The sequence below is a fragment of the Chelonoidis abingdonii genome, chromosome 6, assembly GCF_003597395.2.
Source record: "Chelonoidis abingdonii isolate Lonesome George chromosome 6, CheloAbing_2.0, whole genome shotgun sequence".
Lineage (NCBI taxonomy): Eukaryota > Metazoa > Chordata > Testudines > Testudinidae > Chelonoidis > Chelonoidis abingdonii.
In genome coordinates, this window is record NC_133774.1 from 125,477,008 (window position 1) to 125,494,010 (window position 17,003).

Below are 17,003 nucleotides of genomic sequence, written 5' to 3' on the forward strand. Positions count from 1 at the left end.
TTTCGCTGCATTGCCCATTTACGTGAAGTGTCTTTTCTGAAAAGTGCAGGGGGTGATTAACTTAAAGGAGAAGATATGCTTCCCAGATATTACAGAGGAAAAATGCAGGATGAACAAGATGTTTCTGGCACTGGAGGGCCTCCTGTGATTTTTTTCACAGGAAACCTGTTTGAGGGATTGTGAATTGTAAAGAAGAATCTTTGGAAATTGCGATAAAACTGACCCATGGGAGTGTACAGTATGTCAGATGTTTCACAGCTATTATTTTCTAAGAGACCTAGTAATGAAGTAGGTCTTGCAGGATCAGATAATTTTTCCCCCTTTGGAATCAGGGGAGATTTTTTAAAAGACCAGATTTCTATATAATACAGAGGTATGCACCATCATGTATAATGAGTCTAGGAGTTCATATCATTTCAGGAGGAATTCCACTATGAGTCTAGGGAATTTTTTTTCATTTTCAAATATAAAAGGTACCAGTGTAATTTACTGAATGAAGCAAATTCCTTATTCAAACTGCTACCTCATGTGCCTTCAGGCCTTGGCCGCAGGCCAAATTATCCCTGGTGTAACTTTGTTAAAGCCAATGCAATTATATCAGGGAGTAACTGGGGACTGTATGTGCAATGGACAGAACACTGAACTGGTAGTTAGAGACCCTGGGATGTGCATCCAGCTCTGCATTAGTGTGCTACATGACCTCTGGTAATCCATCATAGAATATCAGGGTTGGAAGAGACCTCAGGAGGTCATCTAGTCCAACCCCCTGCTCAAAGCATCTCTGTGGGCTGTAGTTTGCACCTCTGTAACATAGAGTTAATGACATTCACAGGGCTGTTCGGAGGTTTACTAAATTTATGTTTGCAGGGGGTTTTTAGAGCCTGAAAGTTCCCTGTGGAGCCCCAAAGTAAAAGTAGCAGCAGCAGCTCCTGAAGAATGATTGGTCCATGGAAGCGAGGTGGCACAGTGGATTGGGACAGTGCTGACTGGCCTCTGGAGTCCTGGATTCAGATCTGAAAAGTAAAGGGAATGAACCTTGCAGGCTTTGTTCAGGGTAGGCTTTAAACAAGCCATTGCAGCAGGTTCTGTAAGAACTGAACCCTTCACCTCTGCCTTTCAGATCACCTCCCATCCCTGCAGCCACCTTCACTGCCCCAGCTCCCAAGACTTACCCCACTTGGGACAGCTGACCTCTTCCCACAAACACACTCCCATCTGTAGCTGACTGGCCTCTCAGTGACTCCTTGTGGGGCTTTAGGGGTACTGTTTTCATGTCCATTATCTTCTTTAGGTAGCCACCCAGTGAAACAGCAGTGTAGCGAAATCGTCACGGCACTTACCTTCACTTTACCTGGCTAATTATGGGAAACACTTATAAATGCCCTAACTTCACTCTGTTTAAAAATAAATATTTAGTCATTGTTTGGTGGTTTGCCTGCTCATCCTTTGCCACACCAAATTGTCTTGTTTGGGAGTAGTAGCGTGAAGAAGGAGATAAGCAGAGATTGTGTTAAGACTAGTAGAGAGGTGCTGTGAAATGCAGCCATTTAGGTAGAACAATATTGTTTTTCTTCTTCTGGCACAGGGTGCTGGGGAGAGTTGCTTTCTCTAGTGCACTACTCTGTTGACAGAAACAATGCTACCCCACCTGTTCTATGTTGTGCTTAATTGGCACCAGGAGCAGCAACATCTCCTGTCAGTGGCTGACATGATGGACGTACTGCAATGAAAAGTGTGAGATGAGCATAACTGGGGGAGATGTGACAATGGGAGAGGATTCAAATGTCTGTGGTGACAAATCTGTGGCCACGTAGCTTTCTTCTATGCCAGAGTTTTTAGTCCTTACTTTAAATATGCTTCAAGTTTGGAATCATTGAGGAGGTTTCTAGATCCAGGAGTTTGGGTGAAGTCAAGAATATTTTGGAAAAGCTTTTGAACCTTCAGAAAAAAATATTTAAGTTTTTAGTTGTTTTGAGAAGGAGTTGGTGCTTTGGTTTTTGATGCTAAAGAAATGTATACCAGAAATTTGTTTTTTATTCCCAATTTGATATGAAACAGTTCCAAATTATTGCATCACACATGAACCTAATCTTGATTTCTAATCCAAATTCACCTAAATCCCAGAATCATTCATAAATTTTCTGTTTTGCCTCCTGATTCATTGTTACACTTTTCAAGTGTGAGTCCTCAGAGCCACTGCAGTTCACCTACACTCTGCCTTGCTACTTTATTAATTTCAGTTTCATGCCTGAGCATGGGCAGTCTTGTAGTGACAGGATAAATGTTTATTGAATTGACTGACAGAACACCTGCTGCAAATTCTTCTAAAGTCAGATTTAAAATATTTCATTTTAGAATCAATGGCTGAACTCTTCTACTGGAAAAGTTAAAGTTTAAGCTATTGCTTCACATTTTTAGGGTATTCCTGGTCGTGCTTTCAGGCTAGCGCAGGCATGGGCAAACTTTGTGGCCTAAGAGCCACGGCTGGGTAGGGAAATTGTATGCAGGGCCATGAATGTAAGGCTGGGGCAGGGGTGGGGGTGTAGTGTGCAGGAAAGGGCTCAGGACAAGCGGTTGGGGTGCAGGAGTGCAGCTGGGTTTGGGGTGCAGGCTCCCACTTAGTGCTGCTTACCTTGAGCGGCTCCAGGGTAGCAGTGTGATGAAGGCAGGCTCCCTGCCTGTCCTGGCCCTGCACTGCTCCTGGAAGCAGCTGGCCTGTCCAGCAGTGGCTCCTGGGGTGGTGTGGGGCAGGACAGGCAGCTCTGCCACATGCTGTCCTTGCCTGTACACCACCTCCAAAGCTCCCATTGGCTGTGGTTCCCTGTTCCTGGCCAATGGGAGCTGTGGGGGCAGGGCCAGCACATGGATCTCTCTGCCTCCCCCTCCTCCAGGGGCTGCAGGGACATGGTGCTGCCTGCTACCAGGAGCGGTGCAGGGCCAGGGAGTCTACCTTAGCCCTGCCATGGGTCTGGCAATCCCACAGACTGGAGTGAAAGCCCTGCACTTTGCCCTCCTCTGGGCTAGGGGCTCTGTAAGGAAGCATGTGAACTGGGTCTTCCTGCAATCAGTCTGTAAAGAGGCAGCCTAGAGTAAGGTAGGGTGGAGTTATGCCTCTGTGCATTAGGGAGGTGACAGCTTTCTCTCTGGCTGTTTAATGTTCTGGACTTTAAGAAATAAATAAAGCAGTGTTATTTTGCAACCTTCCAGAGAGATTAAAAACAAGAAATATTCTAACTTCTGTTTGCATGCTGTGAACATAACACAAGGAAAGGAAAAATGCTAGCAGCAGGACAAAGCAGGCCACAGACCTCCTGTATTTTAAAGGCATCCTAATTCTCTCCCAATCAGCTTCAAGGCCTGCATTCTCCAAAATAATTCTTGGTGTCTCTTGACACCATTTATCTTGATTTACTGCAGGCACCTTCTTAAATAGCCCCAAAACATTCTCTCTTCTATGAGATTTTGAAAAACCTTCTCCAGGTGCCAATAAGGTTCCTAACTGAAATGGCTTTTACTAAGAAAATTGTTAAAAAAATATCAGCTCCTAGTTGTGGTAATGTTCAATATTTTTGAAAATTTGGTCATGTACATTTATCATGCTTCTCATGAAGCAGTTCTGTGTGAGTTCCATATTTACTCTTATGGAGGTAGATTCTTCCCCTGATCTTTTGAAAACCTCATCCTCTACTGCAACCATTTACATGCATGCAGCCTGGCTGTAAAACATTACTCCTGTGCAAATTGAGTGTGCACGAGTAGTGCTACACGTACTCTAGTCCACTGTCACTTTACAAACAGAGGCAGACATGTCTAATACACAACCATACTAGTAACAAGGCAATGGGGAAATCTATATCAACTTCACCAATCCCATTCATGTGTTTGAAAATGCAGAGTAGGTCAGCTTGAAGTCTATGCTGTTTTAGTGTATTGCTCTCAGCGTCAGAATACAGGAGGTTCTGAATTTGCCCTTAGGTAAGTCTTGGGCAAACTTGCTTAGTCTGAGACACAATCTAGAGATTGTATGATCATAGAGCTGTACAAATAAGGTTTTCAGACTGCAGTTTCACTTGCAAAAGAGACAGGGCAGCTTAATTTATTGTTATTTTGCTTCTGGAACTGGACACAAGAGGAACAGATGTTCAAAGACTTCTCCCCCCCCTCAAAACTAAAAAAAAGCCCCAAGATTGGTTTAGTTCAGCCAGTGTGTCTTACCCTGCCTATTAAAGGCGGCAGAGGTTACAAATCAGTTCTACTGGAGTGCAGAGGTCAAAAAAAGCCTTACTTTGGACTGGCATCTGTGAAGACAGACTGATCTCCAGGCCTTCTGTTTTGTTTGATCAGTAGGGTAGGAGGAGATCCATATTTTCACAGCTATGCTTCCCTATCCTGCAAGATCCATTGCTTTACCATGACCACTTCAGGGCGCAAGCTGTGTAAAGTGCTGGAATCATTAGGAAGGCATGAAAATACAATGCAGACAAAGTCAAAGGTTTCTGTATGTTACCTGGTGTTTACCATACCATCTCTCCACTTAACTATTTCTTAGAAGAGTAAGATTTTCAACTGAGGGCAACCTTTTTATTTGGGATAGGTTAATCACAGTCATGCTTTCCTCTATTCCTTCAGGAATTACATTGTTAAACTGTTTCACTACCCTGCATTTAGTACTAAGGTGATTTGTAATTCAACACCAGCCAAAGTTGATCACTGACACTGCCTGCTCTGCTATTTATGTAAATACACCTAAGGTCTCCCCCCATCCCAGCAAGCTGTAAGGAAAGCATTCCATCAGACCCTGCTTACACAGGTATTGATTGACTTAAAATTTTTACAGCAAGCAGAAGGCAGTGTTAGCATTTTTCTTTTTGAAATGCACCAAGACCTGCAGAAAGTCCTATTCAGAAGGAGGACTGCTCCTGGGGGAACATAAGCCCACTGTTTTTCACATCAATAGTTTTATGCCTTGTCTCTCTTCCTCACTGTAGCTTTGGCGTATAATTGTGCCACACTGGAAAGGATGCAAACAAGCTACTTTCTAGAGGAAGACTGGCTATGCAACAGCAGCTAGGAAGGTTACATAGTTATCCTCAGTTTGGAGAATGTAGTTGTGAGAAAGGGAACATTGATCAGAAAAGTTCTAGTAAGGGACACTGAATGGGGCACTTTCAGCTGAGAACATTTGCTCAAATCAGTTCTGAAGCGCTCAGTGAGTGGTCTTCAAAGAGGTTGTTATTCAGTGTGTAGAAAAGCTTGCCAACTACATTGTGTTTAGGTGATGTCTCACCTCTTGCCAACATTTAGGAATAGCACTAAGCAATGAAGCCCTTGCTAGGCCTTCTGGACCAGGCTGATGCTACGTTTGAAGGGCTCACGGAATGAAGTCAAGAGACTTATTTGAGAATGCAGGTAGTATTTATTTCATACAATATCATTTGACATATAGCAGTGGCATGTTAAGCAGAACCTATCACTTCCCTTTAAGTGAGGCAGCAAGACAGTTGTTACAGAGAAAGATCAAGTCTAATCCTTTTTGTAGTTAGAGTCTAGTAGATCGCCAGCCATTGTTAACTTGGTCTTTTGCACCAAGTCTCAAACTTTCTACTTGTATCCAATACAAGATGGCAACCTGAACTGGTTCTTTTGCTAGAGATATTTCTCCCAGAAACTACAGTAATCAGCTTCTGACCAACATGCTGACTTTTGGGCATTAGGGTTACAAGTTGGAATTTGCTTTGAGCCTCACAGGCAGCCAAACTATCATACACTAGACCTGATCATAGACTATTTGCACATGGAGTATACAAGCCAGCAATTGATTTGAGACTGCAAACGTGAAAAAAGTCTATTTCAGAGCAAAGAGTTCCTGACCCATTGAATTGGTCAAGAGATGTTGTATGGATGTCAGTTGCTGGCAAGGAAAAGCCACATGTTTATATTATCTGTAGTATGTCAAACTTAGGCTGAAGACTAAAGACTTCTAGGTCTGTCATGTCCTTTACAAGCAGAGTTCAGAGCTTGTGTTGTCCTCCTTTGTCTAGATGAAGCTAGGATTGTCTAGTCCTTCTCCACTTCATCATCCACTGCAGAGTCTCCAGCTGGAGCAATGGGTCCCACAATCCATGTGAGGGGAATGTTGTGCGCCACATACTCCAGCAGCTCATTCAGAGACTCCTGTGCTTTGGCCACCTTCTCTCTGCTCTGGGAGAGGATACTGCTAGAGAGATCTTGGAATGAAGCAGCTGTAGAGAAGGAAGCATGGAGGTCTTCTAGGCCACTTAGGATCTGCTGGACCTGATCCTGCATATTGGCTGGGAGGCCCTGGATGCTGGATACTAGGGTGAGACAGATGGCCTGCAAGTGATGAATGATGCTGCGTGAAACAGCCAGTGTCTGAGACTCAATCACCTGTGAACAGCAAGTTAGCAATTAATGGAAAAACCATGTATAAAACATTCATACATTCTAATTAGAGTTCAGGGTTGAATGCATGACATCTGAATACTACCCCTGAATTTAACTACTAATAGTCTAGTGTTTAAACACTAGAGGTAACCTCAAATTCCAGACTGTTCAGTAAGGCTGATACCTCTGGCTTTGCAGAGTCTTCATCCTCACTTGCTCCTATCTGCCTCCTGCTCCACTCCTGCCACATTTGATTCAGCTTCTCTTGGCCATCATGAAGCTTTGGACCCACAGCCTCTTTAGCGTAGTCAATCTGGAGAAATTAAAAGAAAAAAAGGGATGAGATGCTTGAAGTCTGACTTCAGTGAGAAACAGCAATGTCTTTAGAGAGCTGTTGATTCCTGTGAAAATTCTGTCATCCAATATAGAAAGGTGGGATGCTTCTGCTGTCTTGGTGAGATGACACTGCTGGTTATTGGTAGATCACCCAGCCAGAGGGGAACTCAGGGAAAGAATGTCCTCTCTGGAATATGCCAAGTGATGGATATTTTAGAATAAAGACTGCCATGAGACATCTGAGCTCTCCCCATCCCATGTCACAAGTTGTCCTGTATGCCATATTAAATGCTTTCATGGAAACATTCATGAGAATCACAGCTCGTTACAGGTCTGTTGGTCTTGTCTTAGGATCATCTTGCAGAGTACATGGGGGAAGTGAGTTCTGCAGTGTGCTCTGAGCCATGCTAAAATTCTGCTACAGCTTCGTTTTGACTAGACGTTTAAGTGAACCAGTGACAAAATGGAATATGTGTCAGTACAATGTCTGTCTTTTACATCTTACCTGGGAGACATGAAAGGCAACATACATCTTCTGCAAGAATATTTGTATATAGTCTACAGAAGTGTTTAGCAGTTAGATGTGTTGGCATCTCACTTTAATGTACTCAGATCTAGAAGGACTGTTTTAGAACATGCGATTTGTTATCTGCAAGAGATGCCATCAAATCCTGGGGACAAGAAATTGATTTAAAAAACACTGGAAGTGTCAGAATCAGTTTAAACTGAATCAGACTCTGGAGCAGAAGTCTGTGTTAGAGGCTGGATTTCACAAGACATGGCTGTGAAAGTGAGTACATGGGACCCTGCTTATGATTGAGAAAGCTTTTTGCTCACCTCTATTTTCTTAAAAAGAGTGTGTCCTGTGGCACTTTATAGACTAACAGATGTATTGGAGCATAAGCTTTTGTGGGTGAATACCCACTTTGTCAGATGCATGTATCTACTAAGAAAATAGATGTGCATCACATGACTGGTGAATCTGAAAGCATTTGCAAGTTTAAAAAAATTGGCAGCAAATTCTGAGGAAGCAGTATTTCTCCACCTCTCCAATCCCCCTTGCTTTTACAGACTGACCTGTGAAGCAGGCTCCACTGCCACAAATGACAATGCTGTAAGCCTTGCTATTGTAGACAAATATAGGCATCCCACAGAAAGCTAGTCATATATAGGGACAGGGTTCAATCACTATACAGCTGCATGACAGAATGCTTTTAGGGGGAAAAAAGCCAAACTGATTTGCATTCCCTACCAGATCAATGGTTTGCTGAAGCTGGAAGAGAGCCTCCTTTGTGCTTTGTCCAACTTGTTTCACCTTGCTTAGGGAATGCTGGTAGGCTCGTTGGCGGAGTTTGGTTGAAAGGGCACCCAAACGTACATAGTAACTCTTTGGCTGTCTCTGCTGCTCTACAGAGGCCACTTCAAACCCCTCCAGAGATGTTGCAAGCTTAACTGAAAGGAATGAGAAGAACAAGGTTTAATCCTAGCCAAGGCTGAGAGAGTCAGATGAAGTACCATGGTGATAGGGCAGGAGGACAAATTTTGATCTGTTGTAATCACTCCCTGGTGCTAGGAATCCTTCCCCTCCCCCCCACCAATTCTTGCTTGTGCAGCACAAACATTCTTAGTTAACTCAGTACCCAGATTATTTCATTTGATACACCAAGAGCCAAGCAGGCCATATAATTGAACTAAAACAGGATCAGTCATTTATAGCTAATGACAGGTGTTCATGTTAATCTAGTCATGAGAGGATTAGTATTTGTGCACTACTGTAGTAAGCAGACTCCCAGTGACAGCCTATAATAGGGGCTATTCCAGTTACAGCAAAGTGCCTGCAGCCTGTCTCAAGTCAGCCTCTTTAAATAGCTTTAGTACAAGATGATTTGGGTAGGGGAAGCCATTACCTAGTGGAGTAGTAGGCTAAGAGATCATCATTGCAAAGGTTTGACAGATTATCCTGATTACTAGTTGATCAGCTCTTAAAGGCAGTTTGTTAGAGAGTTCATGCTGCTAAAATACCCTGTATTCGGAGTCCAGACCAACTGTGAGGTCTGTGCACTTAGAGACTTTAGCCCATCTTATGTAATGCTTTGTATACAGTGGAGCAACACCTGCATAGTACTCACCTGTTTAGAAAAGGAAGGGGAACAGGAGCAGTATGTAAAGCTATTTTAGCATCTATTGTATAGATTAAGCTTTGGGATGGTAGAGACCTAGATGTGTGAACAGTCACTATCAACTCTGTAGTACCTGCAGCTAGACCCCCACCCACGAAATCCTAAATTCAACTCAAGTTTGCTGCAGACAATGCAGTCCTAGGAAGCCATGCCAATCAGCCCCATGTTATGGGCCAGAAGCTCTAAGCCTGCACCAGGTAGCCTCAGTGAAGATGTTAATTAGCATCTTGAGATTAGAGCTGCATGTTCGTTTCTGTAGAGCCAGAGTTGTGGTTCTGATCCTGCATTCCAAACACCTTCCCCCACTTGTGGTTTAATGCATGCTTTATGGAAGGGACATTTGTTTGTGAAGATACCTAAATTGTATAATCTGCCACTTGTAGTATGAGTAGACATTTAACATTCTCAGGAAGTCAGGGTTATATCTCCTAGATTTAGTGTACTGGGAAAAGTGCACTGACCTAATTCTTCATCTGTTATTGGGAGGTAGAAGTCCACCAGTTCCTCTGATTTCCCCAGCAACGTGTCAATGCTGCTCACAACCTTCTGCCCCACACTGGATTCCATGACAGCACTCATGCTGCTAGTCATTACAGATCTGGTGGCATCCAAACTACCCTGCACAGTCTCTTTTGTCTTCCCCATTATTCCAGTTACTACATCCTTCGCTTCTGTGACAGCACCGACAACTGCATCCTTGGTGCCTGTTACTGTGGAAGATACTAGCTCCTTGGTGCTTGAGATCACCTGGCAAAGGGGAAAAAAAAGTGGTGTTAACAGATTATGAACAAGTACAAGAGTGGTATTAGTGGGGATGTGCCACGCTCAATCCATACAGATTTCTAGTCTCAGGCCAGGTCTACACGACGAGCGAAAATCGATTTTAGATACGCAATTTCAGCTACAAGAATAGCGTAGCTGAAATCAATTATCTAAAATCAATCTACTCACCCGTCTTCACCGCGCAGGATCAATGTGCGCGGCTCGCCATGTCGATTCCGGAACTCCGTTGGTTTTGGTGGAGTTCCGGAATCGATGTAAGCGTGCTCGGGGATTGATATATCACGTCTAGATGAGACGCGATATAGCGATCCCTGAGCAATTGATTGTAACGCGCCGATATGGCACGTCGTATAGACGTGGCCTCAGCCTTCAGCACTAACTTCACTTCCTTATTTTCCCCACTAGTAGTTTCTTCCATCAGAACAGCCTTCATTTGGGGCAGCTCCTTACTGCCGGCCTTTGTTTCAAGGCAGCCATGTGGTTTGGCCAAGGCCTTATGACCAGGGACTGCTCCTATGACTGACATCAGGAGCTGCTCATTTAGATTTTAAATCAAAGTAAGACTGCTGCATCCTTCTGTCCAACAGTTCTCTTGACAAAAGTTACCTTATCAGCTGGCTGTTGAAGAATTGGCAGTTTCTCCTCCAGCTTGTCCAGTCCTTTGCAGGCATATTCATTTACTGCTGCAACTGTAAAAAGCCAACTTTAGTCCCTTAATTCTTTTCAGTTTTAAGAGAGTTCCCTGGAGTATCAGGGAAAGCTTGGAACTGAGACGACTGATTTTGAGAGATTAAGTCAGAGGAGGTCCTGTTACAATGCTTACAGTGCCTAGACAAATGGGATTTGGACTGTCATTTAGGACACCAAGGTGCTCCCCTATTACAAAATAAGCAGATTGTGGGTGAGAAGTCTATGGCTTGCTATACCTCTAGGAAGAGGCCGTGAGTAAGTCAATGTTTAATTATGCAGGTACTTTGGAAGTGTTTAGAATCATAGGCCTGGAAGGGACATTGAGAAGTAATCTAGTCTGGTCCCCTGCCCTCATGGCAGAGCTAAGTATTATCTAGACCATCCCAGATAGGTGTTTGTCTAATCTGCTCTTAAAATCCCCAGTGAGGGAGATTCCAACCTCCCTAGGCAAATTTATTCTAGTGCTTAACCACCCTGACAGTTAGGAAGTTTTTCCCTAATGTCCCACCTAAGCCTCCCATACTGCAATTTAAACCCATTTCTTCTTGGCATATCCTCAAAGGTTAACAAGAATAATTCTTCTCCCTTCTTTGTAAGAAACTTTTATGTTCCTTCTCTTTTCCAGAAGGAAAGAAACCCAATTTTCTCAGTCTTCCCTGACAGGTCAGGTTTCCTAGACCTTTAATCATTTGTTGCTCTTCTCTGGACTCTCCAGTTTGTCTACATTTTTTGAAATGTGGTGCCTAGAACTGGACACAATACTCCAGTTGAAGTCTAATTAGAGTGGAGCATAAATATTACTTCATGTCTTGCTTACAAGACTCCTGCTAAAACATCCCAGAATAATGCTTGCTTTTTTGCAGTGTTACACTGACTCATTTAGTTTGTGGTCCACTATGATCCCCAGACCACTTTCTGCAGTACTCCTTCCTAGGCAGTCATTTCTCATATCAGGTGCACACGCACACCTGATTGTTCCTGCCTAAGTGGAGCACTTTGCATTTGTCTTTATTGAATTTCATCCTGTTTACTTCAGACCATTTCAAGTTTAAATGCACTCCAAAGCACTTGCACCTCCACCCAGCTTGGTGGTATCTGGAAACTTTATAAGGGTACTCTGCCATTATCTAATGATTGAGATATTGAACAGAACTGGACCGAGAACTGATCCCTGCAGGACCTGACTTGTGATGCCCTTCCAGCTTGGCTATGAAACACTAACTACTCCTCTTTGGGAACAGTCTTTCCACCAGTTTTACACCCACCTTATGGTACCTCTATGTAGGCTGGATTTTCCTAGTTTATGATAAGGTCATGCAAGACTGTATCTAAAGCTTTACTAGAAATGTGCCATGTCTACTGCTTGCCCCCCCACCCCACCCCTCTCACAAGACTTGTTACCCTGCCAAAGAAAGCCATCAGGTTGGTTTGGCATGATTTGTTTTTGACAAATCCATGCTAACTATCACATTATCTGCTATTGTAAGTTAAGTTAGTAAATCCCTACTTAACTTGTGATATTGAGACTTCTGTAATATTAGGCTTTCACTCCAATTTTGCCTGTAGGAGCTGTTACTGAGCTCTGTTACTGCTGACGGAACTCCCCTCCCCCTACTCTCAGCTGTGCAGAACAGTAATGACTTATTTGCAGTAACTAAGGTCCATTACTACTTTTCTGCAATTTTCCATACTTTGTCCACAACCAAGCCACAATTTTGACAGTCATCCCACAATTCAAGTAGGGCCTTACAAATTAGTATTTGGCTATGGCAACTCAAACTAGGTTTTTAATGTTGCTATATTGCCTTTGAATCTAAAAAACATTGTCATGTGACTTAATGGAGAGCAGGATCAGTGGCAAGACCTTTGTCTTCAAATTAAGGAATCTAAACAGTGAGTCATAGATTAAGGTTGCAAGAGAACTCAGGAGGTCAGCTAGTCCAACCCCCTGCTCAAAGCAGGGCCAACCCCTGACTAAAATCATCCCAGACAGGGCTTTGTCAAGCCAGGCCTTAAAAACCTAAAGATGGAGATTCCACCACCTCCCTAGGTAACCCATTCCAGTGCTTCATGACCCTGCTAGTGAAAAAGTGTTTCACAATATCCAACTGAGACCACCCCCACTCCAATTTGAAATCATTTCTTTTTGTTCTATCAAAAACCTAGCTCCGTCCTCTTTGGAATCCCCCTTCAGATAATTGAAGGCTGCCATCAGTCCCCCTCTCTTCTACTTTGCAGCTAAGCCAGCCCAGTTCCCTCAGCCTCCCCTCATAGTCATGTGCCTCAGCCCCCTAATCATTTTTGTTGCCCTCCATTGGGATCTCTCCAATTTGTCCACATCTTTTCTGTAGTGGGGCCCAAAACTGGAGCAATACTCCAGATGTGGCCTCATAGCTGCCACATAGGAGGGGAATCACTTCTCCTTGAGCTGCTGGCAATGCTTCTACTAATGCAGCCCAATATGCTTTTAGCCTTCTTGGCAAAGGAGGACACACTGATTCATATCCACTCTAATCTCCCGGTTCTTTTCTGCAGACCTGACCTTAGCCAGTTGGTCTCCAGCTTGTAGCAGTGCATGGGATTCTTCTGTCTTACATGCAGAGCCCTGCACTTGTCCTTGTTGAACCTCAGATTTCTTTTGGCCCAGTTTATTCACATTTGTCAGATTTATCTGTCCTGGCAAAACCACATCAATGAAAACTGCTTAAGATTTCTCTTCTGTACTGCTGGCTGCATTCCATCTGATTTATGTAATTGAGTTTTGTAGGCCAGTACTGTAGTATTTACGGTTATGCTTTAGCTGGTTAAGTTACCCAGCAGTTTATTGGCTGGTAAGTAAGCTGTCAACTTGGACAGGACTAGATAAGCAGTGTAGGTTTTATGGATTTGACTGTAAAGTTGAGCAATTTGGTTGGTATATTTAATAAGACAGAATGTCAGTTTTGATGAGCAAAGTTGCCAAAGATCAAGACAAAACCCAACTGCCAAAAGTTAAAACCTATAAGGAAAGGCCTGTTAATAGTTTGCCATCTCTCCTCTGTCTGCATGTTTATTTACATTGTAGGTTTTTCAGAGCAGGATTGGTCTTAAATGTCTATGTTGCCTAGTAGTTTTGGGCGCTGAATAAAATATTTTATTCGTTATCCTCCTCTTTGGAGGTGATGTCAGCCCATACAGCATGAACCTGCACTATTTCACATGGAAAGGCTGCTTCACCTTCAGTTCCCACCCAATATGCCTTTTTGCAGAAATGCCCTTGTCACCCAGGTACAGTGTTACTCACTCTGAGGTTCAAGCGTGGTCAGAATTGGTTGTACACCACCAACTGCAGCAGTAGCTATTGTCTTTGCTCCCATCTCTGCAACACCACAGACGGACTTTATGAGTGAATGGTCTTCTTTAGTGGCAGTGTAAGTAGCAGAAACCTTGTCATAGGTAGAGCTGACCAGTGGCAGATTGGCCACTCTACTCACTGCACTCTAAGGGAAGAAAGTTAGAGTCTAGCTGGTTAAAACAGATCCTCAGTAACACTTGCACAGATATTCTCAGGTGTGACCTGGGGTCTTAGGGCTGTTGAATCTGTACCTCCTAACATTTTCAGGGACTCCAGCAAAGGGTTAGTTTCTCTTCCAGATGCTTCCTTACCAGCAGTATTTTGCTGAGAGGCCATGCAAGAACTAATCTATCACTTGCTAATAGTTTTGCAAGTCTGTTCCTGGGATAGAACTAGAATGTTTGCAGACTGAAGAGAGACTTATGTCAGATGTCCCACCCAAGATGCTCTACTACACTCTAAAGTCCAGGAAAGCAATCAGATTAGTTTAAGGTGCTACTAGCCACACCTGTAGGCAGTGTTGAAGCTTGCTAATAGTGTACAGTAGTTTGATCAGTAGGTGCAATTAGCACCAATCACACAAGAGGTAGGACTTCTTTACCAATCCCAAGAAAGCTTCAGATAAGAGACAAGATTGTGGCATGAACTGAAGCTTTAGGGAGTTCTATCAGCTACCAGTTATGCTCAACTCCCAGTGAAGTCAGGCTCTGGCAGACCAAAGGGAATATGTTAGAGACCGGATGTGATTTCATTGCAAGTTCGTTATGGCAGTGGTTGTCATTTTTTTTTTTAACACTCATGAATTAGTGTAAGGTAAGAAGGGACTGTTGTGACCTAGGCTTGTCCTGCAGTAGACAGGCTGTAGAATTGCATCCAGTAGTTTGTTCCCATGTCTTTGGGGAGAATTAGAGTGCCTCTTTTTTCTATGAAAAATAATCTGATTGTGTTATAGGCTAGTTTACAAGCCTGCTTTAACTCTACTTACTTAGCAACCAATAGTGTACCTACCTGCTTCTCCGGATCAGTCTCTAGGAAAGCAGTATTTGTTTTGTTTTCGTCTATAGACATGATGAAGTTAGATACCACTGAAAAGAAAAAAGGTGAGGCATCTTATCCTGAGCCATACCACTCTCTGCAAGATTGAGCTCTAAGTCCAACAGGCTAAAGATTGCCATCTACTCCTTCCTGCTTTCAAAGCTTATTGTAAAAGAGGGGGCAAGTGCTGTTCCAAACAGAGGGGAAGGGGGGAAAAAGGAGAGAGTTCTCATCTCAGGAATGAAGTCATCAGGAAACTTTTGGAGAGGATAGCATATTGCCTATATCATGTCAGGTACAATATGCAATGCTATGATCTATTTGGAGAAAGAATTGCTGAGCATGTCTTTACACTTTTTTAGGAAAAAGAATTGCTGGTTTCTTTAGTTCTGGTCACAAGGTCAGTCCCACCTTCCTAATTGAAAGAAGAGTCTAGAACTTAAGTGGGGGCCAGGTGTTACTTGCTTAGATAGGGCCAGCTTTGGGAGTAGTCAAATACTGACCACCAGAGGGCTAGCCTTTGGTATGTCCAGTTAGAGGGCTTCTGACAGGTGGTTTAGGCTAGGTCAGCAGTACAGAGAGTCAAGATTTTTAAGCTTGGATGTAGTGGGAAAACCCCGTAACAGTAACTTTATTTAGCCAAAAGAGTTGAGACTCTTTAGTCCATCTCAACTACACAAGCTAAAAATGGAATAGAGGGTAACAGCTGAATTGTGTTTGGCAGACAATTATTGTACCACTTCCATGTGAATTTAATTTCTGAAGACTCTTCAGAGAAGTCTGTCTCAACCAGAATTTCTATTCCTGCTTTCAATGTCACCTACTGCCTCCCCACATTCAGATGTGCATTTCTTCTGATTTTGTTGGGGAGTCAAAGTCAAGACACCACCACATTAGTGAGTTTGACCTCTAATAGAGGTAGTACACCTTATAAATATAGGACTTCCCATAGCCATCTAGGCCAATATACTGTCTCCAGCTGTACTGTTCTGAATTAACATTCATATGGGAAGGTGAGGTTCTTAACCCAATACCTGATTCCTGGACATTGGGTGCTGAAGCACAAGTCTAGTTATCCTTGCATGCCAGCATGGTGGCAACTAAGTCTAAATGTTTAGCATTGCTAAACTCTGAGTATGTCATTACAAGTTGGACAGAGTCCAGCATAGGACAAAAAACCAAACTAAAGTAACAAGGAGGTTGGGGCACATGACTTATGAGTAGAGGCTGAGGGAACTGGGCTTATTTAGCTTGCAGAAGAGTGAGGTGGGATTTGATAATAGCCTTCACCTACCTAAGGTGTTACAAAGAGAATGGAACTCATCTGCCATCACTGAGAACAGCCAACAGAACAAGGAGCAATGGTCTCAAGTTGCAGTGGGGGGAAGTCTAGGTTGGATAATCGGAAAAGCTGTTTCCCTAGGAGAGTGGTGAAACTCCATCCTTAGAGGTTCTTAAGGCCCAGCTTGACAAAGCCCTGGCTGGGATGATTTAGTTGGGGTTGGTCTTACTTTGAGCAGGGGATTCATCTAGATGACCTCCTGAGGTTTCTTCCAACCCTAATATTCTATGATATAGAATGCATTACCAACTTCTAGAACTTGCTGTAAGAGGTACATGTTTTTGAAAAACTCTACCACATTTTTTAAAAACTAGACAGTTCTAATTTTTAGTCTGTACATAGGGAAGTTTACATGGCTTAGATACTGTGACAGCTGTTACCCTTTTGATTACTGCTCTCTATATCTTTGCTATGACTAGAAATGAACACTATTTGAGGTTAGCTTTTAACACCAATTTACATAGCAACACAAGTTCAGCCTTTTGCATTAATTTCAGTTTTTACTGATGTTTGACATTTTAGTACTGCACATTTTTGTGTGTCTCTTCCCCATATACTTAAGTACATGTAGAACACCATTGAATATTCATGTTGAGTCTGCTAACATGCATTTGATTAAGGGGATTTGACCCATCCTAGCTTCTTTGTTTTCAAGATCACTCTGACATGCTTCATGCCTCTAGTTTTAGACTAAAATTCTTGTCTATTAGTTCCTTCTCCCCATCCCCAACTGCTGACTGCTCACCCCCTGCTGCAGCCAAATATGTGAAATATTAACTATGGTGAACAGTTGAATGCTTCACTTCTGGTCAGTTCAGCATAAGTTTATCCTCAGTTTCCTCTGAACCAATTTATAGTTCAGGACAGACTTTTGCTTCTTACTGCTTTAGTTTATTTT

General features: G+C 43.0%; 1 protein-coding gene across 1 annotated transcript; it reads right to left on the reverse strand.

The window, feature by feature from the left end:
* Window positions 1–5,630: 5,630 nt before the first annotated feature.
* On the reverse strand, window positions 5,631–15,812 carry LOC116818932 (perilipin-3-like). Its single transcript, XM_032770215.2, is given in 9 exon segments — window positions 5,631–6,408; window positions 6,590–6,718; window positions 7,994–8,193; window positions 9,383–9,668; window positions 10,311–10,393; window positions 13,678–13,873; window positions 14,737–14,824; window positions 14,826–14,860; window positions 15,798–15,812. Coding segments are annotated over 9 exon segments (1,383 nt in total). The 3' UTR covers window positions 5,631–6,057.
* Window positions 15,813–17,003: the final 1,191 nt, after the last annotated feature.